Source organism: Plecotus auritus (assembly GCF_963455305.1).
Source record: "Plecotus auritus genome assembly, chromosome: 12".
Classification (NCBI taxonomy): domain Eukaryota; kingdom Metazoa; phylum Chordata; class Mammalia; order Chiroptera; family Vespertilionidae; genus Plecotus; species Plecotus auritus.
Genome location: NC_137778.1, coordinates 39,456,921 through 39,484,194, shown reverse-complemented (window position 1 = coordinate 39,484,194; position 27,274 = coordinate 39,456,921). Strand labels below are relative to the sequence as shown.

The window sequence follows — 27,274 nt, the reverse complement described above, 5'->3', positions numbered from 1 at the left end:
TGACATCTCACACAGCAGTGGTACATTTGTCGACACTAAACTTCACACTTTCCTGGGACTTCAGCCGTTTTCCACTCGGTTCTTCCTCTGCGCCAGGACCCAGCCTAGCGTGCCGCATTGCACTTGTCAGGGCTGCTTTCAGTTGAGCTTTTTGGCTTTCGGGGTGGCACTTCCGAAGGAGCCTCGTTTATGAAGCTGCTTATGATCAGCTGCCTCTGATCGTCTTCTATGTGCTCAGGTGCTTTCCTAGCCTGGAGATGACCAAGAACTGAGAATAGAGCTCTGAAGCAATTGGAGCTGTGGAGATGCACAAGTAAACAGCGGTAATGTACGTGGAATGTGGTTACAGGAGGAGCAGCCACCTTCTGGAAGGAGGTGGGGAAGAGACATATCAGGGAAGCCCTCCCAGAGGAGGCGATGTTGGAGATGGACCTTGGAGGATAAATAGGAGCTCTTAAGGCAGAGACTGGAGGGAAGCGCACCCAGACCGAGGGGTAATAGTGTGTACAGAAGCTCAGGGGTATCTGTGAGCCAGTGACTAGGTTTGCCTGCACTGAAGGGTTGGTGTAAGAATGGAGGAGGTGAGGCTGGAGAAGTATGCAGGGATTAGAAGAGTGCTCATTTGAGTATTTTACTTTTCTATTTCACAAGAACATTTTGAGGCAGGGCTAGTAAGAAATGTACCTTCACAAAATTAGTCTTCAGTGATGTGTGTGTACAAACCCTATAATTTAGGGTTAACATCAAATGGCTTTTTGTTGACCTGCTTTCAAAGAAGTGAAAGGAAACTTACTCACCAGAAGCCAAAATTAGAATACTGAGGCAGCCAGAGGCTAATCCCCGTCCTTGCTCACAAGTGCCCGCTCCCTCAAGCATTCTCTTTATTTCCGCAGAAGTGAGGAGGAACCCACACTTGTCCCACTTACATGGCCAGTTGCCCAAAGAGAACACCGGATCTTTAGCAGCACTCAAGTTACTTGTTCATATTCTCAAGTGATAGTGTTTTGAGGAGAGCTATTCGGCTAAGTGAGCTGCCTCTTTTTCTCTCTTAATCAAACCAACATCTTCCTTAGGTGATTTATGAACGTTCAAGTGGCTGTTAGCTTTCTGCTTTATAGTTTACTAGTGGCCCAGTGCACAGATTGGTGCACATTGAAAGGAAATTAATTAGAAGGTGGCTGGCAGGGCAGGACTGGGCTAGCTGGGGGCTGGACACGCCCTGGAGCCAACCTCCCACAGTCCCTCCCCAACCAGATTCTGGGCGACAGTGCCCAGCAACAACATAATCCACGGCCGAAGGTGGAATCGCGTGGCCCCATGAGGAATTGGGGTCCCTCCTCTCTGGTTCCGGGGTGCGTCACCACCGCCACTGCCCAGTCACCGCAGCTTGGCAGCTCCTGCGTTGAGCGTCTGCCCCCTGGTGGTCAGTGTGCGTCATACCAGCCGGTTGGACAGTCGGACAGTCACTTAGCATTTTATATGTATAGATAAGGCTTGTGAAATGATAGGGTTGCCCATGTAATTGGAGAAAGATGTGAAACTACAAACCATATACTCTTGTGTAAGGCAGACATATTTTGGTTGTTAGGGTTTTGTTTTTTTTTTAATGCCCTCCCCTCCCCTATTGCATATTCACCTTCTAGAAATATTTCATGGCAAAGTAATTGATGTTAGGAAGAGCCACAGGTGACTTCAGAGATGACTGGGCATCTTTAATGTTTTATGCTGGGTGATAGGTACATAGATGTTTGTTTTGTTACACATATGTCACAATTATTCCCTTTTATGTATTCAATATTGAATCAAACCAACTTAAGATTTTTTAAAGGCCAAAACAAAGGGTAATTGATTCTAATTAACTTAAAGTTACTTCCATTCAGTTTTTTATGTATTTTTATGTTTTGTTTTGCTCACAAGGAATGGAAAACTGATTCAAGCCAGCTCAGAGTTGGGAGGGAACTGTTGTTAGACTGGAGAGAGGTCTTCCGGGAAAGCAGGGCGAGCGGGAGAGTCCGGCCGTGGGAACTGAGGCAGCGCTGGCATCGGCCAGGCTCCTGTTGTCTCCCTCTTTCGGCTTCTTTTCGCTTTCTTGTCTCTTCCTCTCCCTTCCGTCTCCGTGGGCCCATCCGTTCTCTTTCCCCACCTCTGTCTTTTCTCTTGTGTGCCCTCTCTCCTCTCCCATGGTGTCTGTACGGCTCTCTGCACATCTGCCTATTCGCTTTTCTCGAGGCCAGCTTCCCCGGGGCCCTTCCCTTTCTGACGTTGAGGTGCGTGAAGGCCCCATAATGGCAGCCTGGGTTTTCACACACTGCCGCCTCGTAGTTCAGGATTCCTTTTTCTCCACTTCCTTGTACAGCTTCCTCAGTTCATCTTTTGGAGCGAGGTCGAGCACGGTGCAGGTCCTTTGTCAGCCTTGCCTGGGTGACTCCTGCTTTAGGTATTCACTTCCTGATCAGTCACGGGGAGGGAGTGGCCCAGATCATGTAGGCCATGGCAAGTTTTATCAGAAATTCTTTATATGCACTTTAAGCCTTTCTGGCAATTGTTTCCTAAAAAAACCTTTTCAGAGAAGAGACCGTTCCCTCTGTCCCAGTCGCACTCACTGCCATCTTTTACCCTTAGGTATTCATTCATTTACTCACTGAACAGATATCTCGTGAGGACTCACTGTGGTTCGGGCACTCTCTTAGGTGTTGGGATACGGGGTGGACGGGACAGATTCGGAGCAGCTTCACTGAAGTGGATGGTTGGCGCACGGGAGCTGGGACAGGCTTAGAGTGAGGAGTCGAGGGAAATAGGGGGAATTGGAGAGGTTTGTGAGCGAGTCCAAATTTATTGTCAGGTATAATTGTGGGTGAGAGATGAGGGCATAGCCAGGAATGGGTGTGGGACTGAGTAAAAATAGCAGAGGAATGAAAATCTGTTTCTGTTAACTGCCCACATCGAAAATTCCATCCACTGCAACTGGCATTTGCAAAATGTGATTAGGTAACCACTGAATCTCATGGAAACTCAAGCCATTCATCATGTCCGCAGTTATGTGCCTATCTGTCCTAGATTGTGGCTAGATACGGGGAGGGGGAGGGGGGCGGGGCGGGGGCGGGACACACAAAAAGAAGGCACTACTTTGTGCTTTGTAAGAGCGCTTTTGAGCATAGGACTACTGGAGACCTAAACAAGTACAAACCCAACTCATTACATTAATTTGACCAAATAATTAGTGTGACAGTGTTTGACACAAGCCTGTAGGATCAGGTTGGGCCTGGTCAGAGTGCCCTTGAGGGAGGAGTACAGTGCGGAAGAGTGTTCAGGTGGTCCCAAAAAGAGTTTCACTGCCATTTCATCAAGGCCAAGGAAACCAGTTCGCAGCTCAGGAAGAGTGCGGAGAGTAGGAGCGGGGAGATAGCTGGTTTTTAGAAGAGCCAGAGCTGGCCAGAGATCACAGGAAGGTGAGGTGGCTGGGAGGGCGAGTTTGGGATTTAATTTTGGAAACTAACCTCTGGGACGGATACTGAAAGGCAGTGAACAGTCTACGCCAGCCACAGAGTGGGAGTAGTAACAATGTGCAGAGAGGATGGCGCGGGCTTCAGCAGAGAGGGGAAGTTTGAACTAAATGGGGTTTTCAAGGATATTTATGTGCAGAGACTGGGCAGGTTTAGAGGGACAGTGGGCCGGGTGGAACAAGGCATTCTGATATTTTAGGCTAAGGAAAGTTGCTAATTTCACACGAAAAGCCGTTTCTAACTTCTCCCACGAGACCATACGTTCGTTCCTAAGCTTATCTGTATTTGAGGTCCCTGCCCAGCAGTTTTTGACACATACAAGAAATGCTTGTGAGGGGAAAAAGACTGAGAAACAATTTTTATTTGCTCCATGACATCTTTCACATCTGTAATTCTGCTAACCTTTTCTTTTACTGAATTAGGAAGTGACCGGTTTTTGTATTAATGGTACCTTGAAAAGCATTCTGAATGAAATGTCATTTTCACCTTCATCTGAATTTTCACTGTTAGCTACTCTACGCCTGACAATAGAAAGGGATCAGTGGGAGCCGTCAATCATCTTGTGATTGGAATGAGCATGGCCTGTGGTCCTGTGATCCTTAGTTAAGGATATTCATTCTTTAAAGAACGGCAGCTAACTTGAATATTCCGCCAGTTTGGGATTATGTAATTACAGAGCCCCCTTGAGCATGAATAGAGGTTTGCTGTCAGACACTCTTTCCTCCATGTCCTGCACTGTCTGATGCTTTCTGTTTTCTGTCCCTTCTTGGTCAGGAGTGCCCGATAGGAGACATGCTGATCACGGGATTGTGGTCACTATTGTGAATGGTTGGGTTAATAGGATGATGTGACCCATGGTCTGATTTCAAGCCTACGTGTGTCAGAACTAGACCTTGAGTCTGCTGTTAGCTTTATCGAGTCATTAGAACCATAGTGTTAGAGTGCAGCCACAGAGCACCTAGGCCGCAGCCCTTCACAGCTGATGTAGAAGGAGACAGGCACGCGAGGCCAGGTGGCTTGCCAAAGGTCCTGCAGTTAGTCATGGCAGACTAGGACCGAAGTCTACTCTTCCCAGAGTTGATTATGCCATGGGATCATTTACTAAGAAACATTTCTAAGTGCCTGAGTTGCAAATGAAAGTGAGGATAAGTTAGAAAAATCAAATTTATTTGCTGGTCAGGTTTTCACGCTGCTGTGGTACGGAAGTCTGTGCTAGTGAGGTGTTCCCATTTGTCTGCCAGTGGGGCCTGCAGGGGGACCAAGAGAGTGCCTTGGTCTAGCACGGGCTGGTCATCCACACACAGGGCCCTGTGGGGACTTAACTACAGGCCTCTAGAAGAGGGCCAGTGCTCTAGCTATAATCCCGGGCTTTTAGACACTTCAAGATTTCTCCATGGAAACAGATACTTAAAAGGAAGGAGCCGGAGATGTTTCAGGTGCCACAAGAATCGCCACTGGTACACGAGGTAGTGGTAAGGACACAGCACAAGGAAAAGCTGGAGAGGGACCGATGGGTGAGAGGTGTGGGAGAGGAGGTGGTAGGCGTGTCTAGAGCCGAAAGTATATTTAAGGAAGAGAGGTTTTTTTGGTTGTTGTTCCTCTGCGGGGGGGGGGGGGGGGGGTGGAGAAATGACTCATGCTTTGACATAGTTTGCTGTAGTTCGTAGGTTATAAGTTGCTGTTTAAGAGTGTGAATCCACTTTCCATCTAGGATTTGATTGTTGGGAAACAGCTGCTACTGGGATTTTGAGCCAACCAACACCAGTGTCCAAGGAGTTTTTATTAAATTACATTCTTTGGGCCCTAGCGTTACTTGGTGGTACTCTGACAGTGAAAACAGCATTCACAATGATGGCTGGTTACTATTGACTGGATACTGTTGTGTGTCAGGCACTGTGCTAAGTAAGCATCACCAGTTGACCGTTCAACAGGTAAGTAAATCCTATCCCTGAGGGCACAGCAGTGTAAAGGAGCAGAATACACGCATGCACCCTCTATGGACTGGCTTGACGTTTTCTTCTAGTCAAAGTGAAAGAGGAAAAAAGAGAAGGCGTCAGGTGACACTGTTTTTCGAGGATCACCCTCTTTCGGGGTTTAAAATCAGTGTGTATGTAAGCTGAACATGTTTATTTATGTGATGATTTATTTATGTTAGCAGTTCCTTGGACTTAAAAAAATCGTGCAAAGAAATCATCACATGGGGCGGAGATGGAAGTGGGGAGGAGGGGAGTCATTGGTGGGGGAAGGGAGCTTCTGTAATACTTCAAGCAATAAAGATAAATTAAAAAAAGAAAAGAAATCATCGGCATCTCTTATCTTTCAGCCCCATAATGTAGTGTGTGTGATGGGAAGAAATGGGTGGGGCATGTGATACGTGTCTCCTCTCAAGGAGCTCCCAAAAACAGACCTTAGAATGCATTTAGGTAAATGTAATGACTCTAGAATAGAGTACGTGCTGTAACTGGTTTCCATCTCACTGTCGGAGGTTATGCTAACCTGTACACACACTTCTTGTTCTGTTTGATTGTCCCTAAGATGACTTTCTACATCAGTTCTACCCCTTTATTTGCTACAGATTGCCTTGCTTCTTGTATTGAGAGTGGGACCATCTAACTTAGCTTCTTCTGCCCTTTTTCTTTCAGAAATCCCTTAGCTTTAGCCCTCATCCTTTCTTCCTATTGATATAAGATGATCTTTTTAAGGATAAGTCTCCTAAGTCAAACTGTTCCCATTCTCTCCTGTCTCTGGGGCCTTTCAGACTTTGCTCTCCTATATACCCTACCCCCTGCCCAGTTCCATCCCTTCTGCTACAGAGTCATCTTCATTTCTTCTCCCCAAGCCATGGATTCTGTCATTGCACTCCCTTTGTATGGATCCCGTTCTTTACATCCTTAGGATTACTGCCCTGGTAGCTTGAAGATGGGCAGATGAATCCCCCCTTAAATCTGGGGTGAATTTTGAAGGAAGGTAGGTGAAAGGATACAGATAAAATTAGGAAGTTCCAAACACCGTATCTGTATTGGGAGGGGAAGGTCAAACATGGGAAGCATGTGGGGAAAACCTAAGAGTGGGATGTTACTAGAGGGGGACTCACTTCCGCAGCAACGGAGCGCAGAGGATTGAGGTAAAAATGAAGAGTCCCGCCCTAATAAAGGGTTACAGAAGATGTTAGAATTTGGATAATTATGAGATAAACTGGTGCCTTTTTAGTAGTGCCATTTGGAAAGAATGAGAAGGAAGGGGGGCTTGGAGCTAGAAGTTTGAGAAAATTACAGCAATACAATAGGTGCAGCGTCAGGCTGAGACATGAGAGGAGTAGAAAGGATTAACTTGAGAAACGCATAAGGAGAAAGAAGATCCTGATGTAAGGAGAGAAGACTGAGTGAGTTCCAGGTGACTCTTAGATTTCGTACTGGGAAGAAAGGTAAGCTGGTGGCACTTTTCCTGGTGATCTGGAAGCCGAATGGGTCCAAGCCCTTTGGTAGGAAGCAGATCAGTCTTTATTTGTATAAAATGCCCTGGAACGCCCACTGAGACAAACCCTACTCAGTTCTGTGGTCAGTAAGGGGTGCCTTCTTTTAAGAGACGGAACTGGGTACCTAATAAAAGCTTGGGTGAAAAAAATACACAAATACATACATATACATATACATATACATATACATATATATATATATATATATATATATATATATATATATATATATATATAGTGTCATAATGAAGAGAAGGACAAACTGACATTTTATCAGGTAGCCTTGGAAAAGCATAGAGGTAGGGCCGTGGTCGGCAAACTGCGGCTCGCGAGTTTCTTTTCTAACAGGGTCCTTACAAAGTTCTCTGTGTGCTACTTGAATATTAGCTATTTTAGTGCTACCCCTGATAATTGATTAGGTGATAAGAACAGAGATAATGTCACAGTTAAAAATCCTGTTTGATTCTGTAAAAATGTAGATGTCTGGAATTTTTAAGTTATTTGAATTTTATTTTCACTAACATTTTTGGTTGATAGAGTTGAGAAATATTTAGTAAAGGATCATACATATTAAACATTAGTCGTTTATCTGTTCAGCAGTATTTATTTGCATGACCAACTTATGTCAGGCTGAGTTTTAGGCTCTAGGGATACAGGGATGCCTAAACCATCATGGAGCTTACATTTTCGTGGAGAAGACAGGAAGTGCACACGTCTGTAATATGAAGAAGTGGTAAGTGCTTCAAGAAAAGACAAGACAGAGTGAGGGGAGAGGGGGCGAATGGGATGGAGCTTCTTAGGTAGATTAGTCAGGGAGGGCTGTTCTGAAGAAGATTTTGTAAAAGCTTATTCAGGCAGAGGGCATAGCGAAGGCAGAGACCATGAGTCAGAATCGGGCTCACTGAGAACCTGTTCGGTATGCTGCAGGAAAAGCAAGAAAGCTTGTCTGACAAGAGCAGAGAGAACAAAATGGAGAAGGACGGGAGTCGACGCTGAAGAGGTGGACAGGCCAGAGCGCAGTGGCCTTCCTGCCCCGGGGTTTTACTTCGAATGTAATTGAAGGCAGAGGAGAATTTGAGGTGGAGTTGTGACATGATCTGATTTACATTTTACAGATTTCATTCCTGCCACTGAGTGGAACACTGGCCATAGGAAAGGCAAGGTCTGAAGCATTTAGGAAGTCTTTGCAGGAATCACCTGTGGTTTCCAGTGTGCTCGTCATGATCCATTGTGGGGCAGGAAGAACCTGTTAGAACTATGTATTTATTTATTTAAAAATTAGACCTTGCTAGTATTTAATATACATATTGGTACTGGCACCCACATTTCATCTGTGTGTTAATTATGTCACTTAACATTTTTAGCTTGAGCGACTGAGTCAGTGCTGGTGCCATTTACTGAGATGAGGAAACAGGATGGGGCGGGCTTTGGTGGGAAGGTGGGGAAGCAGTAACTCAGTTTGGGGCTTTTTAAGTTTGCGATGTCTAATAGAAAGCTAACGAGAGAGATATGCCAGTAGGTAGTTTCCATATATGAGTCTGGAGCCAAGGTTAGAAGCCAAGATGAAAGATCTGAATTTGGAAATCATTAGCATAGAGGCAGTATACAACAACTTTGGAGCCAAACTGTGTGAGCGCACATTTTTAGCTCTGTTGCTTCCTGACTGTAATTGTGGCCAAGTTAACATCTCTCTGCTGTATGTACCTCATCTGGGGATAATAATATCTACCACACAGGGTATTGTATTCCTTGGGTAATACAAGCAAAGTGCGTGGAACTGTGTCTGGCACTCAGTACTCACTAGATGTTAACTATTGTTATCACTTTATGACTGGTGTTTAAAACCAGGCGGTTAGATGAGATGGCCTAGAGAATGAATGCAGATAGAGAAAGGGGCTGAGGAAATAATAATTCAGACAGGAGGATGTGGGCTCCAGAAAAGATTTCAAGGGGAGAAGTTATCAATGTGGACAAGTTCTGTTTAAGAGGTTGAATAAGATGAGGAACAAGAATTGGCCATTGGATTTGTTAACATGGAAGTTGTGAGACCTGGGGAAGTGGTTTCAGAAGCGTGGTGGGTGTGAACATCTGCCTGGAGCGGGTCCAGTAGAGAATGGGAGGCACAGAATTGGAGAACATGAGTAGAGACAACTGAAGTGTTTTGGTATAAAGAGGAAGAAAACATGAAGAGGTAGCTGGAGGAAGATACGTGGAGTCGGAAGGTAGGAGGGTGGGGTATGTGTTGATTTTAAGATGGAAGATGATCGAGTAACTTTGTATACTGAAGAGAGTGGCCCAGTAGGAAGAGAAACCTCGATATTTGAGTGACATGGGATAATTGTAGCAGCCAAGACCTTGAGTAGGTACAATGAGGTGGAGAAGTCCACAGTTGAGGAGATTAGTCTTAGAGGTAGAGAATATTCATGGAGGTACACGTACATTGGTGGATTTGGTTATGGGAAAATGTGTGCGTGTTTCTTTTAGTTCTTTAATATTTCCAGTTAAAAGAGAGGCAGGATCGTCAGCTGAGAGTCAGAAGTGGGAAGGGGTTTGTAAGGTTTGAGAGGTGTCAGTGTTAAACAGGCATCTTGGAAGGTGGGAAGATGAATTGGCTAGGGAAATGCAGGTGGAATGAATCTCAAGGAGTTCAGTGGGCCCCCTGACACGGGTGGTCATTAAAATGGTTCTCGCTGGATGAGGAGGGAACTGGGGGGGTGGGGTATAGAGTGAAAAAGTGCTGGGGACAGTGCCTCCTCTGCTTCTATTTTGAACTCTAGTCCCATGGCTGAGAGGATTGCTCTTGGAACATTCCTCAGGTCCCTGGGGTTGGCAGAGGAATTACTCAACATGTGAGGCCAACAATGAATCATGTCATTTTTGCCTGTGTTCAGTGTCTGTATCCTCTTTCGTGTAGAGGGTGAGTTCCTAGAGGTGTTGGCTTGTCTCCTGGAGAATGCCTGCTTTTCACAAGTGGTATGCTGTAGGCCCTGGGACACTGTCAATGAATTTTATTTGGTTGCTGAGTTATGTAAAGTATAAAAAAAACTAATGGAGAAGCTCACTGGTTTTTCCGGATAGAGCGCCTCACCGAAGTGTTCCCCAGGACCTGTGGTTTCCATTAATCTGGAATTACTACTCTTGTTGATTTCATGCTTTTGTGTTTGATTCCAGATGAATTCATCATTTGGTTTTCCTTTCTTTCAGGTGCTGGAGAATCTGGTAAAAGCACCATTGTGAAACAGATGAAGTAAGTTGAGACATGGCCTTTTGTAAGACTGCACTTCCTCATAATGCATGCAGGCTCATAGGGTCTTTTCAGGTTAGGTCCATCGTAATGATTTGTGGTTTTCTTCTTTTGCAAGAATCATTCATGAGGACGGCTATTCCGAGGAAGAATGTAAACAGTATAAAGTAGTTGTCTACAGCAACACGATACAGTCCATTATTGCCATCATCCGAGCCATGGGACGGCTGAAGATTGACTTTGGGGAAGCAGCCAGAGCGGTAAGTGCCTCTCATTTCCTCTCCACTTGCTCTTTTTCAGTAGATGCAGTTAAGCAAAATTTGCTTCGAGTTTTAGGGAAATGAATTTAAGCAACAAGGTAAGATGTAGCAAAGTACTATGTGCTCATTTGAGAAGTGTCAGCAATCTGTTTGGGAGGTATTCGCTTGTCGGGTCTTTAAGAAATGGGATATAGTAGAGGTTCTGGGATAACTTTTATCCACTTCCTTTACAGCACTGTTTATTATCTTACAGTAGCAAATGATAGCAGGTTGATATGATGTAGAAGAGCCATGACATGTAGCTCTGCTTTCTGAGGTGTAAAGACTTAAGGCAGATATCGCTCTCCCAGTCTTACTTGGTAAGGACTGAACACCACGTCTACATTTCAGAGGCAGTTTTCGGTATTCAGGAATACTGTGGCCCTGTACTACACTGAACTATAGAGTCGGAGTTTCTCTTTCTCCTTTATGTGTAAGGATTTATATTTATAGCTCCTCCATAGCCTTCTAGTTATTCATGGCTGGTTAGAGAGTGGATGGGAGAGAAGAGAGCTGGGTGCGGGGCAGGTTGTTCTCATGTCTGCTTAGGGTGAAGGTATGTAGTTCATTGCAGAGGGGCCTCTTTTTTTTTTTTTTTTTTTTAAATATATTTTATTGCTATTTCACAGAGAGGAAGGGAGAGGGATAGAGAGCTAGAAATATCGATGAGAGAGAAACAGCGATCAGCTGCCTCCTGCACACCTCCCACTGGGGATGTGCCCGCAACCAAGGTACATGCCCTTGACCGGAATCGAACCCGGGACCTTTCAGTCCGCAGGCCGACGCTCTATCCACTGAGCCAAACCGGTTTCGGCACAGAGGGGCCTCTTTACAGACCTTTATTAAGAAGGTCTATTGTGGGGAAGCAGGATTGGTCAGTGGAAGAAATTTTGTGGTAGGGGGAAGTGTTTCCTCCTGAAACAATGTTTACAAAGTCAGGACAGCAGAATTATGTAGCCATAGCTCTCTCTCTCTTTTCAAGTTTCTAAAATTGAACCATGGTATTAAATAAAAATAAGTAATGCTTATTGAGGGCTTTTTTAATACCTGCATGAGTATGGGTCAAATTTCAGAACCAGGGGACTATAAAGTCTTCAAATCCTATATAATAAAGAGCTAATATGCTAATTAGACCGGATGGCCAAATGGCTGTCCGGATGATCTTCCGGACGACCTTCCAGACTAAGCCGGGGCTGCTGCGAGGGCCGAGCCCCCTGCAGGAATTTCGTGCATCGGGGCCCTCGTGTTAAAGAAAGCACTATACCATCTCCATAGAAGGGCCTGCTCACTGTTGGGTATTTGCCAGTTTATGTCATTTGGTAGCTTTTCTCAGTCATTCACTCCTTTATGTTAAATATTTATCTCTGGAAAGAGAGGAGGGCAATGTGGATGTTAGATAAAGTTTCGTAGAGAGGGTTGGGCCTAAAAAAATACAGTAAAGAATACAGGGAAGGATCTTAAAGGAGGAATAGTTCTCGGCAAACACCACGAAGGCTGAAGACCCCGAGTTTGGCAGGATTGATTGGAGTGCACTCGGGTTAGTTTTGTGTTGCTTTGCTTTGTGCTGGTGGATTCACACACCTTCGGAGGTTTGGGTTGTGAGTGCCCCTGTGGTTGGAAATGCTCTTTGCTGGCCACTGTGATACAATTGATTGCTCCCCTTCCCCCTTTTTCTTTACCAAGAAGATGCTGCTTTCATGTGTGTGTTTGTGTAGTCATTTGGAAATCTCCTGAGGCAGATGTTAGATTTGAGTGGGGAATCGTCCCATCAGACTGGTGTTCATTTTCATACCATCTGACAATTGGGGCTGAGAAGAATAAAGCAAAACAGTCACAGTTCTCCTAGCCCCTTTCAGTCCTCCCCGCCCCCCGCTCCCTCATTTGAGGTTTAAAAACTCTAACTACTTGTACAGCTAGGTCCCTGACTCACCAAGTTTTGATCAAATCTCTCTTTGTAGCTACCTTTTTGTCCTGCTGCCTTTCCCGCGTCTTATTAGAGGGTTATTACTGCTCTGGGGAAATCCAGAGACTGCATTTGCCCTGGAGTATTTGTTTCTCCAACGAGGCTTCCAGACTTCCAAAATGCCTCCTGCTCCTGTCTGACCTGAAGGGGAAAGAAGAGAACACTTTCTCCTTAAACTGGTTTTACTTCCTTGGATGTGTGCAGACTTTACCTCTTACGTGCTAGTTTTCATTTCTGTTTTTATTGGAGGCTTGCTTGAACAGAATGCAAATGAGTTACATGTGTCTGTCTCACAGGCCAGTTTTTTTTCCTGCCAAAATGTATGAGTAACCAGGATGGAGATTAGTAGGCCAGTCAGAAGAGATCTTTGCAGGGGATGGTGGTCTGTGGAGGAGGGGTGGGTAGGGGTAGGGGCGTGAAACCATTCCTCAGCTCAGCTCTGCACTTCTGACAGTAGTGGAGACGGGGTGAGACTCAACACCTCTTTAGAAATAATATAACATATAATGCTTGTGTGTGTGTGTGTGTGTGTGTGTGTGTGTGTGTGTGTGTGTGTAAGTGTAAGAGAGACTCTTGTCACGTCTTTAAGAACTGGAGAACCATCTGTCTCTCTCTTCAGGATGATGCCCGACAGTTATTTGTCTTAGCTGGCAGTGCTGAGGAAGGAGTCATGACCCCAGAACTGGCAGGAGTGATCAGACGGCTATGGCGAGATGGTGGCGTGCAGGCTTGCTTCTGCAGATCCAGGGAGTACCAGCTCAACGATTCTGCCTCATAGTAAGTCATTTCCCTCTATCACAGAAAATAGCTCAGTTCATTGCCCATCCTTAAGGAAATGGGGAAGTAGCAGACACTCTTGAAGTCTATGGAGTCCTCACAGAGATTGTTTCCGTTTAGTTGGAGAGCCCTGGGTCATTTTGTATGACTTGGAGAAAATCGTTTCCTCTTGGAATGTGGCTGGGAGCCTTGGCACCATGAAAGGAGCTCTGTGGTAGTTGGGGAATCTCTGCAGCTGGCTCCTGGTTCTCCCCCAGCTCAGGGATCCCTCTGCGCACCAGGGCTTTGCATCGATTGCCAGCGAGCGAGGGAGTTTAGGATTGTGATTCCCTTTCTGTGCATCCGCCTCTTGGGCTGGGTTGCACTATGGATTTCCCGGGGACTCGTCACTACTGATAAATCTTTCGCCAGCTCATGCAATAGCAGACTTTATATAGAAGGAGATGTTGAGTCTTGGAACAAAATTGAAGCATCTGTTTGTCCAGGAAATTCTCTTGGTTTACGTGCTTTTAGGAAATTTGTAATGAATAATTCTTTTAAGCTATAATGTGCTATCCTGTTTTGCTTCTTTTACATTTTTACTTATAATACCTATATTCAGAATGTTTTTTTAACATGCATTTTGGGGGCTTGGTGAGTTCTTGTTACTTGTATTCATTTCTTTACTAAATGAAGACACTTTTAAACATTAAAGTATTTTCTCCAGTATTATATTTTCTTACTCTCCCCATTCTCATTCCAACTTAAGTTGTTATAGAAGAAATTAAATGATATTTGAAAAACTTATTCTTTAAGAGAAAATTTGACCTGTGAACCATTTCAAGATTCTTGCCCATCTTTTTTTAATATTTTTAAATTGCAGCTATTGGTAATTTAAATAATTCTCCCTGCAGTTACCAAAGCTAGATTGTAGTTGTTTCTTCCATCATACATTCAGTAATCTCTAAATCCTCCAGCTACACCTGAAGGCGTGTGATTTATAGAGGTGCTGTTTTTGTGTGTTTTTTTTCATAGTTGATCTAAGCTTTACTGGTTCCTTATTAATGACTAGGGGCCCAGCGCACAAATTCGTGCACTTTGAAAGGAACTGTGGGCTGTGAGGCTGCAGTGGACACAGGGGAAGGTCTTGGCCCATCCTGTGGTCCCCTGCCTGGCCCCTCCCACCATGGCCTGGGTCCCCTCTTTGCTGGCAGCCCTGCTGTGGCTGCTCCCATGTGCTCGGCGCCGGCCCTGGCCCACTCACACCCACTGATGGCGTGGAGCGATTGGGGCCGACGCCAGCAGCAGGTACGAGCGGCTGCTGCTGCTCCAATCACCCCTCAGGAGAAGGGGGGGGTGGAGAAGCCCTCAGGTGATCGGGGCTTGGGGCCGGCAGCCACCACTCGCACCCGCTGACCCCACCAAGCGATCGGCACCAACTCTGGTGCCAGCAAGCAGGTGCGAGCAGGGCTATCACTGGCAGTGGATATGAGAGGCAGCTGCCGGCCCCAGATCACCCCTCAGGAGTAGGGGGAGGTGGAGAAGCCCTGAGGGGTGATCGGGGCCGGCAGCTGCCTCTCGCACCCACTGCCAGTGATGGCCCCGCTCGCACCTGCTGACAGGGCTGAGCAATGGGGGCTGACGCTGGGAGCCGGCAGGTGCAAGGGGGGCCGGCGCCAGCAGCAGGTGAGAGTGCCGGGCAGGACTGCAGTGCACGGGGGCAAAGAATTTTCAGTAACCACCAGAGGCTCGCCCCGATGACAACGACCGGTGCCCCGCTTGGTCTGACACCCCCACTCAGCTGCTCCACCATCCCGCCATGGCCGACACCTGCCATGTTCTTCATATCAGGCCATAAATCTTTTTTTTTTTTAACATTTTTATTTTTTATATATATATATTGATTTTTTTACATAGAGGAAGGGAGAGGGATAGAGAGTTAGAAACATCGACGAGAGAGAAACATCGATCAGCTGCCTCCTGCACACCCTCAACCGGGGATGTGCCCGCAACCAAGGCACATACCCTTGACCAAATCGAACCTGGGACCCTTCAGTCCACAGGCCGACGCTCTATCCACTGAGCCAAACCAGTTAGGGTGGCCATAAATCTTTAGAAACCCTGAAATCGTGAAAAATTTAATTTAGCTGTTAATCAGTCTTTTAATTATTTTATGACAAATTACATTTCTTTGAAGGTATTTATAGTTTGTTTTTGGCTTAGATTTTTAAAAAAACCCACAACTTTCAGTTTCATAAATAAAACAGGAAATACTCATTCTTATTGAGCATAGTTCTCTTTTTAGTAATTCACACACCATTCTTTAAAGTCCTATCAGTTCTGTGTGGTGTTTAGAAACTTACTCTGTCTGTCCTCTGCTAGGCTCACATTTTCTGATTTCTGTGATGGGAAGATGGATTCTGTCTGCCACTTTAGCTCAGGATCTACTTTTGGCAGGAACTAGTTTAGCCTGTTGACTTGCTGTGCACATGGTTGGCTTCCCCAGGTAAAAATAAACGTGTATTTTATTTAGTTACCTAAATGATTTGGAAAGAATATCCCAAAACAACTACATTCCAACTCAGCAAGATGTCCTGCGGACAAGAGTGAAGACCACAGGCATTGTGGAAACGCATTTCACCTTCAAAGAACTGTACTTCAAGTAAGTCTCCAACACAAACATCTTCCTTTAGTTAGTCTCTCTCAATGAGGGCGAACGTGCTCTAGGCAGTAGCTCTTGTTTTAGAAACTTACCGTATTCATCAGCCTGTGTTTGAATGTTTCAGCTATGGGAGTCCAAGCATTTCCTTTTTCTCCAAGTAGCATGAATACTTTTGTCCATTGGAGGAACTAAAATCAAAATTAAGTTATAACTTGGGTGTCAATAGAAGTTATCATATGGCTACCACTGTGTTTTATTTTATTTTTATTGATTTCAGAGAGGAAGAGAAAGAAAGAGAGAGAGAGAAACATCAATGAGGAGAGAGAATCATTGATCGGCTGCCTCCTGCATGCCCCCTACTGGGGATCAGGCCCACAACCCGGGCATGTGCCCTGTACCAGGAATCGAACCAGTGACCTTCTGGTTCATAAGTCAGTGTTCAACCACTGAGCCACGCCGACTGGGCGCAGTGTGTTTTGTTTTTAATTTTATTATTTTCAGCTACTTTGTTGTTGGAACCACCAAAACAGGTACTGGGTGTTTATTGTTTAGAAGGGTAACAGCAATTCTTTTTTTTTTTTTTAATATATTTTTATTGATTTTTTACAGAGAGGAAGAGAGAGGGACAGTGAGTTAGAAACATCGATGAGAGAGAGACATCGATCAGCTGCCTCTTGCACACCCCCTACTGGGGATGTGCCCGCAACCCAGGTACATGCCCTTGACCGGAATCGAACCTGGGACCCTTCAGTCCGCAGGCCAACGCTCTATCCACTGAGCCAAACCGGTTAGGGCGGTAACAGCAATTCTTAAAGGGCAGGAGACCAGTTCTGTGGCTTTGTTCGGCCATTTTGGCATTAAAATGGAAATGCTTTTCTCACCAGTGTCAGTCCTTTCTTCCTGGTTGCATATCCCTTTAAGTTTAGTGGAATGGAGCTAATGTAGTCAGGACTCTTGGACTGATGTGTGCACAGTATACGCACAGCTGAGTTTAATACAGTGCAGAGTGGGAAATATTTCTGGGGATAAAGATATTTGGAGAGGTATGATGACATATAAACAGTGGTTGTTTTAGAGAAAATTCTAGTATTTCAATACAAAGAATTTTCTCATCAGCATTAGTAATTTTAAAATAGGTTTCAGCTCATCTCTGTGTTACTGGTCTTTTGTAAATATTAGAACTGTCTTTGGTTTCTATTTTCTGCTTTTGTGACCTTTGAGATTAGAAGTAGACTTTCCCCCTTCAATGTCTGATGTTCTTTTTAGCTACCTCTTTATGCTTGTATGCAGGACGTAGTAGTGAGCTTTGTTGCATACAAATGTAACTTTTAGCTCAGAACTTCTATTTTCTTTTCTCTGAAAAAAAATTAATTTAGAGGAATATGAAATCCACACAGTTAGGTATTGGATACCAGTTGAGGCCTTGAAATTTTAGTATACCTAAACAGATTTGAAACCTGGAAATAACAGTCCAGCTGACTATTTATAGAAGAGTATTTATCTTTAGAACTGCTGAACTTATTTAACAAGAGTGGCAGAGGCCCTGGCCAGTGTTGCTCAGTGGGTTGGATCATAGTGTCATGCACTGAAGGGTCACTTGTCTGATTCCCAGTCAGGGTACTTGCCCAGGTTGCAGGTTCGATCCCCGGTTAGAGCACATATGGGAGGCTGGGAGGCAATGCATTGATGTCTCTCTCTCTCTCCCCTCTCTCTGTCTCTCTCTCCCTTCCTCCCTCTCTCTCTGTCTCTCCCTTTCCCTGTCTCTCTCCCTCTTCCTCTCTTTTTTAAAAATAAATAAAAACATTGCCTCAGGTGAGAGTGAAAAGGAGTAACAGAGGCTACTTGGATTATCGCTCTTGAAACCATGTCTCTTTGTGTACTATAAGATTAGTAATCCGTTTGTAATTAAATGTCATGACCTTTATTTAGTATGGGAAACTTTCTTGTTGATGTTGGCATAGATTGATCTCCAGTTAGGTAAACCCTACTGGTCTTCGCATGTCAGCATCAGTAGCCAGATCTCATTAAGGTGCTGCACCCACTTTATTGTTGGCATGTAGCTATCTTATTATGAAGTACTGTCACTTCTTCCTTTCCTCTTCTCTCTAGGCAAAGCCACTGCCCATTTAGTCACACATTTATTGAACATCTACTGTAGGCAAGGCATTGTGTAATTGCTTACTTGCCTCTCAGTTACGAGGTAATGTTTATAAAATGTCCATTTGTTAGTGAATTATATTGTAAATGTTAATGTGTGCTAAAAGTCCATGTTGGGAGCGTCATAGTGTTCCACTAGTTACATGAACTTTTTAGAAGAAAATGGAGGAGTGAACTGAAATTATTGGGGTACCAGTGTATGTCTCTCCTTGAGAGATACCTCGGTGAAATATATGATGTTAGCGTTCCTAAAACCTATAGTATGACCCTGTATCAAAGCCAACTTGTGATCGCATCATTATAGGTATCATGACCAAAGATCGAAAAAAAACCACTGTAAGATCAATCAGAAGAAAAAGTTGGTCATGAAGAGATAAAATGACCATTTTCTTCAAACACACATTGAGAAATTACTCAACTGCCTCAATCTCTGCAGGGGAAAAATCTCTGGAACTAGGTCCCTAGCCACTGTAGATCTGATAACTAAACCAGCTTGGCAGAGTTTTAACCTTTAAACATTTTGTCACCATCGTCCAACATACATCTTCAGGATGTCTGACCCTTTGTGTGCCGGCCTCCTCTGACCCTCGTACCAGCTGAGACACGCTGTGCGGGTGCTTCTTGTGCTGTAGGAGGTGGGTGAGGACGTTGTTGACAGAAGTTCAGAAGGTGACTCAGATATCTAGTGAGCCCCCAGAAGGGAGCAGTGGACTAAAACTCAGGGATGGAGCATGAAGGGTGCCAGCACTTGAGGCTTGTTAGTATTAATTAGGTTCAAATAAGACTGAGGGTTGAGCCGAAACCGGTTTGGCTCAGTGGATAGAGCGTCGGCCTGCGGACTGAAGGGTCCCGGGTTCGATTCCGGTCAAGGGCATGTACCTTGGTTGCGGGCACATCCCCAGTGGGAGGTGTGCAGGAGGCAGCTGGTCGATGTTTCTCTCTCATCGATGTTTCTAGCTCTCTATCCCTCTCCCTTCCTCTCTGTAAAATATCAATAAAATATTAAAAAAAAAAAAAGTCTTTAAAAAAGACTGAGGGTTGAGAAACATTGGTTTTGGTTTTAGATACTGACTTGTTGAGAGCCCTACCAAAAAACATAATTTCCTTTTTCCCATAATCTCTAAAATATTTTTCTTTAAGAAAAACAATTATACCTAAATTTTTTTAAAAAGAAAGAAAGGGAGATGTTATGGAAGAGAGTGCAGGTTGGGGATTTATATTTTGTTACGTTCTCAAAAGAGGTAAACCATTTGAGAGGTGCAGTGGTTTGTGGATAAGAGCCTGGGTGCTGGGGTCAGATCCTCAGTCCCCATTTGTTAGTTGTGTGTCCTTGGGCAAATTAGTTAACACATCTGGGCCTCAATTTCTTCATCTGTAAAATGGGGTTACTTACAGGAGTCAGGAGTGCTATGAGGGTTAAATCAGTTAATGCACTTAAGATGTTTAGGATGGTGTCTGGCATCATGGTAAACACTCAGTAAATATTAGGTATCGTTATTATCTGAAGTTGTATTATTCCGCTCTTTATTTTCCCTGTCCTTTTCCTCTCCTTCCTTTCATTCATTTCAGTGCTTACTCTGCTGGCTTGGCACATCTGATACAAGCTGATAGGAGGAGGCTCAGCTAGCTCTGAAATGAGAATTTTGATTATTCCAGAGATTTATTTTCTCATGTTTTGTTTTACTTTTAACCACAGATAATTATTTTGACTATCCTTTATCTGCTCCTTTGTCTGTTTTTCCCTTACAAGTGGGGTTTGGAATATGCAGTAGTGGGCAATCCCTGACCATTTCAGTTTAGGGAGGGGGCGTGATCTTGCTGAATCTGTGCTTTCCCCCTTCCTCAGGATGTTTGATGTTGGTGGCCAAAGATCAGAACGAAAAAAGTGGATTCACTGTTTTGAAGGAGTGACAGCAATCATCTTCTGTGTGGCCCTCAGCGATTATGACCTGGTTCTGGCTGAGGATGAGGAGATGGTATGTTGGAGCCTCTGGAAAAAGCCTGTCTTGTGCATCCAGGAAATGGGAACTAACTTTTAGGAAGACTTTGTGCATCCATGTGCTCATTGAATCAAAACTTATGTCCCTAACTTTTTTCCTTGTCTGTGAAATTAGATTTTCAAAATACTCATTCATGCCCTGTTGACTCGTAAGAGAGATGGCCATGGCAGCACATTGAGTATGTGGGCAGGATTAAGTCCTCTTCTCAGCCAGTCCTTCTTCCCACCTTCTAATCTTCCAAGAATTACAAAAATGAGGACTGGCCCAGACTTTTTGTTATCAAGTGTCTGACTTAATGCCACGGTGCCATTCAGCGCTTTTAAAACGTGGTCTGTTTTTGCTTTTTGTGATTTGACCTGTCATCCTTTATTTCTTTTTCAGAACCGAATGCATGAAAGCATGAAACTCTTTGACAGCATTTGTAACAACAAGTGGTTTACAGACACTTCAATCATTCTCTTCCTCAACAAGAAAGATCTTTTTGAGGAAAAAATAAAGAGGAGTCCATTAACCATCTGCTATCCAGAATACACGGGTAAGCGTCATGACGGATTTTGTTGGAAGCACCCACCTGAGAGCAACACTTAGCGACAATCCTACAACTGCCTTTTGTTTGGAACAAGCCTGCTGTCCTCCTGGGGGTGTTTGCCGGTGGTGGGGTCGACATAAGTATGTGATTAGACCCCTGGAGTCCAAAGTGCTGTTCCAGACACAGACGAGTTTACCAGTTGGTTTTATCTTTCTGTTCTCATTTTTTGAGGGATATAGAGAAAGATAAAAATCAAAGTTTGGCATAAATACGTTCAAGAAAGTGCAGGGATAAGGTGCAATCTTTGCACTCAAGAAACTGACAGTAGTTGTAGCGAGAGATACACGTGGCCACACGAAGAATTACATTACAGGGTAAAATGTTGATGAAGAGAAGGACAGAAGCAGTGGTTCCCTCGGTGGGGTCAGTGCAGTCCTCGTCTCGAGGAAATGACACTTAGAGTGAGACAGGAAGAGGATGAATCAGAAACCACCAGGCGGACGGGGGAGTAAAAACGTTTTAGGAAGAGGGACTAGCATATATGGAGGGAAAAGGGGACGTGATTTGTTCTGGAACCTAGGAGGAATTTGGTATGGCTGAGCTTTAAGAGGTGGGGAGGACTGGTGGGAGGGATGGGATGCGCATGCAGGGCCTAGTTTCTCATGCCGAGACCGTGAGGAAGGAACTGTTGAAGCATCTTAATTGGGTACGTGAAATTGTGGGACCTGTGCTTCAGAAAGATGGTGCAGTAAATGGCAATAAAGATAGATAGTGGGGAGCTGAATTAGTAAGGACTCTCTGGGTGCAAATAAAAACTTCTGGTGAAGATACAGGGATATATCATAGACGTCAAGGGCAGGAATGCAGACATGTCTTAACAGTGCAGTTAGAACTAGGAAATAGAAAGCTGCCAAGAATCCCTGTTTCTTTTCTCTCCTCTCCGTTTCATTTTTCCCCCCTATGTGTTTTCTTTATTCTTCTCTCCTTACCAACTTTTTCTGCTGCGCAGTTTATGTGATAACAGATGTCCTGCCACTGTTTCTGTATCTCCTGCATTTAAAAGACCAGGCTAGACTGGGGTCCAGTCCCCAGGTTCACATTCCAGGAGAGACGTGGCTGCCGGGGCTGCACCACTGTGACTTTTAGATCAGAGTTGGGCATTTCCAGGGAAAGGGGCCTCTTCGCTGGGCAGACACTGTAAATGCCGTCTAGAATAAGGTGAGGGCAGGGACGTGGGAAGAAGCAGAGCTACTCCCCGGCTTCTGTCTTGGTTGGATGCTGGTGCTGGTGCTGTGCTCTGAATTCATATTTAGGAATGCTGATGTTGAAGTGTCTGGAACATCCAGATGGAGATATCTAATAGGCAGTTATTCTGTACGTGGCCTTGGAGCCTGGGGAGAGGGTGAGGGTTAAGGTATATTGGTTTGGGATACAGTGTGGAAATGAAAATGATGACGCAGTTATTCCGTACGTGGCCTTGGAGCCTGGGGAGAGGGTGAGGGTTAAGGTATATTGGTTTGGGATACAGTGTGGAAATGAAAATGATGACTCAGTGGTTGTTATAGAATGAGGAGAGAAAAGGACCATGGATGGAATGGGAGAATATCAGCCTCTCTTGGCAGAAGAGAAAGAAAGGTTTGTAGAGGATCCAAAGAGAAGAATCAGAAGAGCCAAAATATCAAAAACTACGAGGAGAGTTTAAGAAGTGAGGAGTGGGCAACAGTGTTTATGCAGAAAAATAAGAGACACATTGGAAAGTGACCTCTGGAGTTGACCGTAACTAAGAGCAGTAAGAGGAGTGGTAAGAGTGGAGAATGTTTGTAGGCTTAGAGGTAAGAGCCTATAGCAAAAGGAAAGTTTTAAGAAGTGGATGTGATGGGTGGAGCGAGATTTGCAAGCAGGCAGGAAAGGGGTCAAGAGTCTAGGTAGGGCCCCGGCCGATGTGGCTCAGTAGGTGGAGCGTTCCCGTGCACCAAAGAATCACTGGTTCAGCACCCAGTCAGGCACATACCAGGTTGCGGGTTTGATCCCTGGTCGGGATGTATGCAGGGAGGCAACTGATTGGTTTTTCTCTCTCACATCCATGTCTGTCTGTCTCTTTCTTACTCTCTCCCCCACTCTCTCCCCCCTCCCCCTCTCCTTCTACCCCTCCCTCTCTCTCCCTTCTTCTCTCCCACTCTCCCTCTCTCACTCTCTCCCTCTGTCTAAAATCAATAAAAAAACATACCCTTCCTTTGTCTCTCTAAAATCAATAAAAAACATACCCTTCCTTTGTCTCTCTAAAATCAATAAAAAACATAAAAGAGTCTAGGTAGGATGAGTGGATGAACAAAGAATGGCATGTCCATGGAGCATTATTCAGCCATAAAAAGGAACAAAGTACTGATGGCTGCTACAGCTTGGATGAGCTCCATAAACATTATGTTAAATGAAAGAAGCCAAATACAAAAGGTCACACTCGTGTGATTCCTTTTATCTGATACATCCAAAATGGGCAGATCCATGGAGACGGAAAGCAGATGGGTTGGTGGTTATCAGGAGATAGGTGGGGGAATGGGATGTTTTTCTGGGGTTAACAAGTTTTGAAACTAGAGAGAGGTGGTGGTTGCGTAACATTGTGAATATGAAAATGCCACTGTATCGTACACTTTGAAATGGTTTGTTATATGTTAACGTGAATTTTACCTCAGCTTTATAAAAGGAGTTTAGGTAGAGAAACTGAGTTTAGAACCAGAGAGAATACATCTCTAAGACCAAAGGTACAAGAATAAGTGCAGATAGCAGTAACTTTTTAAGCAAGGTGTTGTGCTAAAAGGTTAAGATTATAGTTTAAGCCCCATGGCCTCTGTTTCTCAGGGAAGTTGGAAGTGTGGTCCTCTGTTCAGAGTGAGGCAGGAGTTGAGAGCTGGGTGAGTCTATATAGAAAGTAGGAGGGTGTGGGGGGGAATCTTTTAAAAAGTTTTTTAGTATATATTTTTATTGATTTCAGAGAGGAAGGGAGAGGGGAAGAGATAGAAACATCAATGATGAGAGAGAATCACTGATGGCTGCCTCCCGCACGCCCCCTACTGGGGATCGAGCCCACAACCCAGGCATGTGCCCTGACCAGGCGGGAATTGAACCGTGACCTCCTGGTTCATAGGTTGGCGCTCAACCACTGAGCCACGCCGGCTGGAAATCTTTCTTAAGACAAGTAAAAGGATTGACATTAATGTTCAGTCAGGAGTCTTGTTTACACATAGCAAAGAGCCCTCGATGTCACCACTCTGTGTGTGTGTGTGTGTGTGTGTGTGTGTGTGTGTGTGTGTGTGTGAGAGAGAGAGAGAGAGAGAGAGAGTGAGAGAGAGAACTTCCAAGCCTGCTTTCTGTTTACCCTACTGAGGGATTCCCAGTCCTGATTTCCCAAGTATCAATATCTGTTCCTACCAGACAGACATGTTTTTCAGTCCTCTGTTGCCTTTAGATTACACAAGTCCTGCAGATCTGTGGGAAACCATTTCAAGCCCCTCCAAGCTATCTTTCTTCAGTTCTTCAGACATTCTGTTGAAATAACACCCTTCTGTTATTTCGTGTTGATGTGCTCGGTGCTGGTATTTTTTGTTACGCTTGATGTCACTGACAGCAGCCTCTGGTTCGCAGGAGTCCCTGTTTCTGTTTCCTTTCCCTGGCTCTGCAGCCAGTTTCCATGCTACTCTGAGGGCTCACAGGTAGACAAGATGGTGTAGGAAGCAGGTGATTAAGGGTGTTAATTACAAATGTTGACAATGGGGTTTGGTCCTCCCTCCCCCACCATCACTCCCCCACCTAAAAAAATTACAGCATTATTGAGGTATAATTCACATACCATAAAATTGACTACTTAAAGGTGTATCATTCAGGGCCCTTTCCCTTTGCATCTGTTAGTGTACCTTTGGTTCTTTAAATTATTGCATCAAGGCTCTGAGGCTCAGCCCCCTTAACACCGGAATGATTTTGAAAAGAAGCGTGACTTACCCTTTTGAATTATTTCACATCTCTTCAAGGAGTTACAGGCTTTGTGACCTTCTAAACAGTTGTGTTCTTCTAGAAACGTGTGCTCCTACTCTCCCAGTTTCCTTTTACACTTCGTAGGGATTTTTAGCCAAGAAGTCTAAATGAAGGGGGAAAGAGAAACTTAGTTTGTTTTCTGGATCTTGGTGTGTGATGATTTTGTTCAGTTTATGATGATATGAGTCCGCTCTGAAGAAAAACCCAATAATGATGAGAGAAATAGAGAAATGTGTCTGTATTCCATTGGCCCACGTGCCCGCTCTTCGTCAGTAAAGGATGAGGCAGCTATTTAATTGGAACTGAGGATGTGGGGTGTCGCCTCAGGTTCCAACACATACGAAGAGGCAGCTGCTTACATCCAGTGCCAGTTTGAAGACCTGAACAGAAGGAAGGACACCAAGGAGATCTACACCCACTTCACCTGTGCCACCGACACCAAGAACGTGCAGTTTGTTTTCGATGCTGTCACAGATGTCATCATTAAGCACAACTTGAAGGAGTGTGGGCTTTACTGAAGCGTGGGGACGGGAACAGCAGGTAAAACCTGGGGCCGTGGTTACCAGCGCTGCAGCCATGTCTCTCGACTCAGTACACGTTCTCTAATGAAGAATGTTCTTCCTTTCCAGTTATCACAGGTGGAGTGTTGAGACCAGACCTCTCCTGCTGTCTCATTGCGCAGCAGCGAGCATGACCGGGACCAGGGATGGCGGCAGCATGCAGGACTCTCGCGCTCTTTAGCACAATCTTCTGTATTCGGGACTCTTAATTGACACGACATGCTCCAGTCAAACACGGAATTGGACAGCCGTAAAGTATGAATCAGGACATCACTTGGATTTCAAAATCTCAAATGTTAGGGCAGATGTGAAGTTGAGGTGCTGCATTCCAGAACTTCAATATGTAGCTTCTTTTTTTCCTTGTTAACAGACCATCAGTAGTTTATTTTTTAAGGTGTTTTTTTTTTTTTTTCCATCAAGAATACAAAATTTTATTTCTTTGTTTGCAAAAGAATCTTTATTAAAACACACACAGTCTTAACTATGCACAAGATATGAGCAGATCATCTTGAAAATATTCCTCTTAGTAGGAACTCTTTGTTTTTTAACTCTTGGTATGGTCAGAATATAATATTTCTGTACTTGTGTAATTCTTCAGTTATTGGGACTATAATTACAGCTTTTTTGGATGAAACGTGTGTTACTATTCTGTTGAAAGTACCATAATGATTTCTAAATGGTAATTACAGTGGAGAGTTCTGTCTAGCTCTCTTTTTTTTAAGCTTAGGGTTGAGGGTTAACCGGGTTTATGCTGATTACCAAATTACTAAATAAATGCTTCTGTAGTATGATAAAGTCAACTTCTTGGATACAGACATACCCAGGGCAGCTGCCAATCAAATGCAAATTGCTAAATTTTATCTTTTTTTTTTTTTTTTAATTGCTAAATTTTAAACAGAACCAGTGACTTTGCTGCTATGTCCCTACTAAATTGGCCGCTCTGATCCTTGCTTGTCTGTCTCAGTCAGAGGGAGTTTTGTAAACGATGTCCCTTGTTTTTCATCTCCTTCGGCCTTTTTTTCGGTTGGGGAACATCTAAAGTGTATTAACAGTGCATGCTTTTACTTTGTAAACGTGGTGCCAAAGCCGTTTGCCATTGTTTTTATTGTAGCAATGTTAATTGTAATAATCCTCAGTCAGGACGTTCTTTTGCCGAAACCATTGCATTTGGGGGCCTTTTTCCACGTTGTGTGTACAGATTTCAATCTGTTCTAGTGGCAGCAGTATTAAATGATGAGTGAAGAGTCCAGGTTTGTTCCTGTTTGTAACTAGTCCTTTCTGGAAGTGGTTTCTTTGGTTTCTTTTTGCCCCTGCTGATGTGCTTTGGCCTTTGTCTGAGAGTGGGTTTGGGTAAGAAGGTTCCCTGGAGGCAGTCTTTCGGTGTAATGGTAGTGTTGAATCTTGGCCAGCCTGAGGTCTTATGTCCCATCTGTGTAAGTGACAGGCCGTCACAGTCCATTTCCCAGATTTACATTTTGGTTGTGTGGGGAGCTGTATTCGCCTCTGCCTGCAGGTCCTTTTGTACAATCTACAGCAAATGTCATTAAATAGTGAACGGTCCGTTGCGGGAGGCAAATGAAGAGAATGCATTTTGAGCAGTCCATATCACTGGTTTAAGCAGTGCCTTTTGGGGTCCAATCTTTTAGGATTGGATTCTGTTTCATCTTTTGATGTGACCTTTCACTAGTTTAAAAAGAAAGAAAAAATGTTTGCTGGTCATCGAAGCTGGTTCCAGAAGTAAGCCAGAGTAGTTCAGTGCCTTTATTGGTAGTTATTAATTTTTTTCTTATTCTTTTTTAGAAAAGTATTACTATGCAGATGGTGAACTGTGTTATCTAACGATTTTATTTTAGGGTTGTGAAAACTGGACCTAAAAGAAAGAAAATCACCAGCTTTAATTGGTGATTGATTTATGCCCACAATGTAAATAGGGATGATAGTTCTTGTTTGTTTTGAATATGTCTTTCCCTTATTGTATTTTGTAAATAGAATAATCTGGAAATGAGAATTGCTCCAGTGTTGTTTTAACTGTAGTTGTTTCTGGGCTGATGGGATGGTGGTGTTGATAGCCCATAATAACAGATAACCCCAAAAAGTTAA

General features: G+C 44.2%; 1 protein-coding gene across 1 annotated transcript in view; it reads left to right on the top strand.

The window, feature by feature from the left end:
* Nucleotides 1–26,421, top strand: part of GNAI3 (G protein subunit alpha i3) — a 35,994-nt gene extending 9,573 nt beyond the window's left edge. The window contains exons 2-9 of the mRNA XM_080648640.1: nt 10,183–10,225; nt 10,341–10,482; nt 13,104–13,261; nt 15,774–15,902; nt 19,906–20,035; nt 20,441–20,594; nt 24,942–25,154; nt 25,244–26,421. Of these exons, the coding sequence (XP_080504766.1) occupies nt 10,183–10,225; nt 10,341–10,482; nt 13,104–13,261; nt 15,774–15,902; nt 19,906–20,035; nt 20,441–20,594; nt 24,942–25,132 (947 nt within the window). The 3' untranslated portion in view covers nt 25,133–25,154; nt 25,244–26,421. The remainder of the gene's footprint in view (nt 1–10,182; nt 10,226–10,340; nt 10,483–13,103; nt 13,262–15,773; nt 15,903–19,905; nt 20,036–20,440; nt 20,595–24,941; nt 25,155–25,243) is intronic.
* Nucleotides 26,422–27,274: the final 853 nt, after the last annotated feature.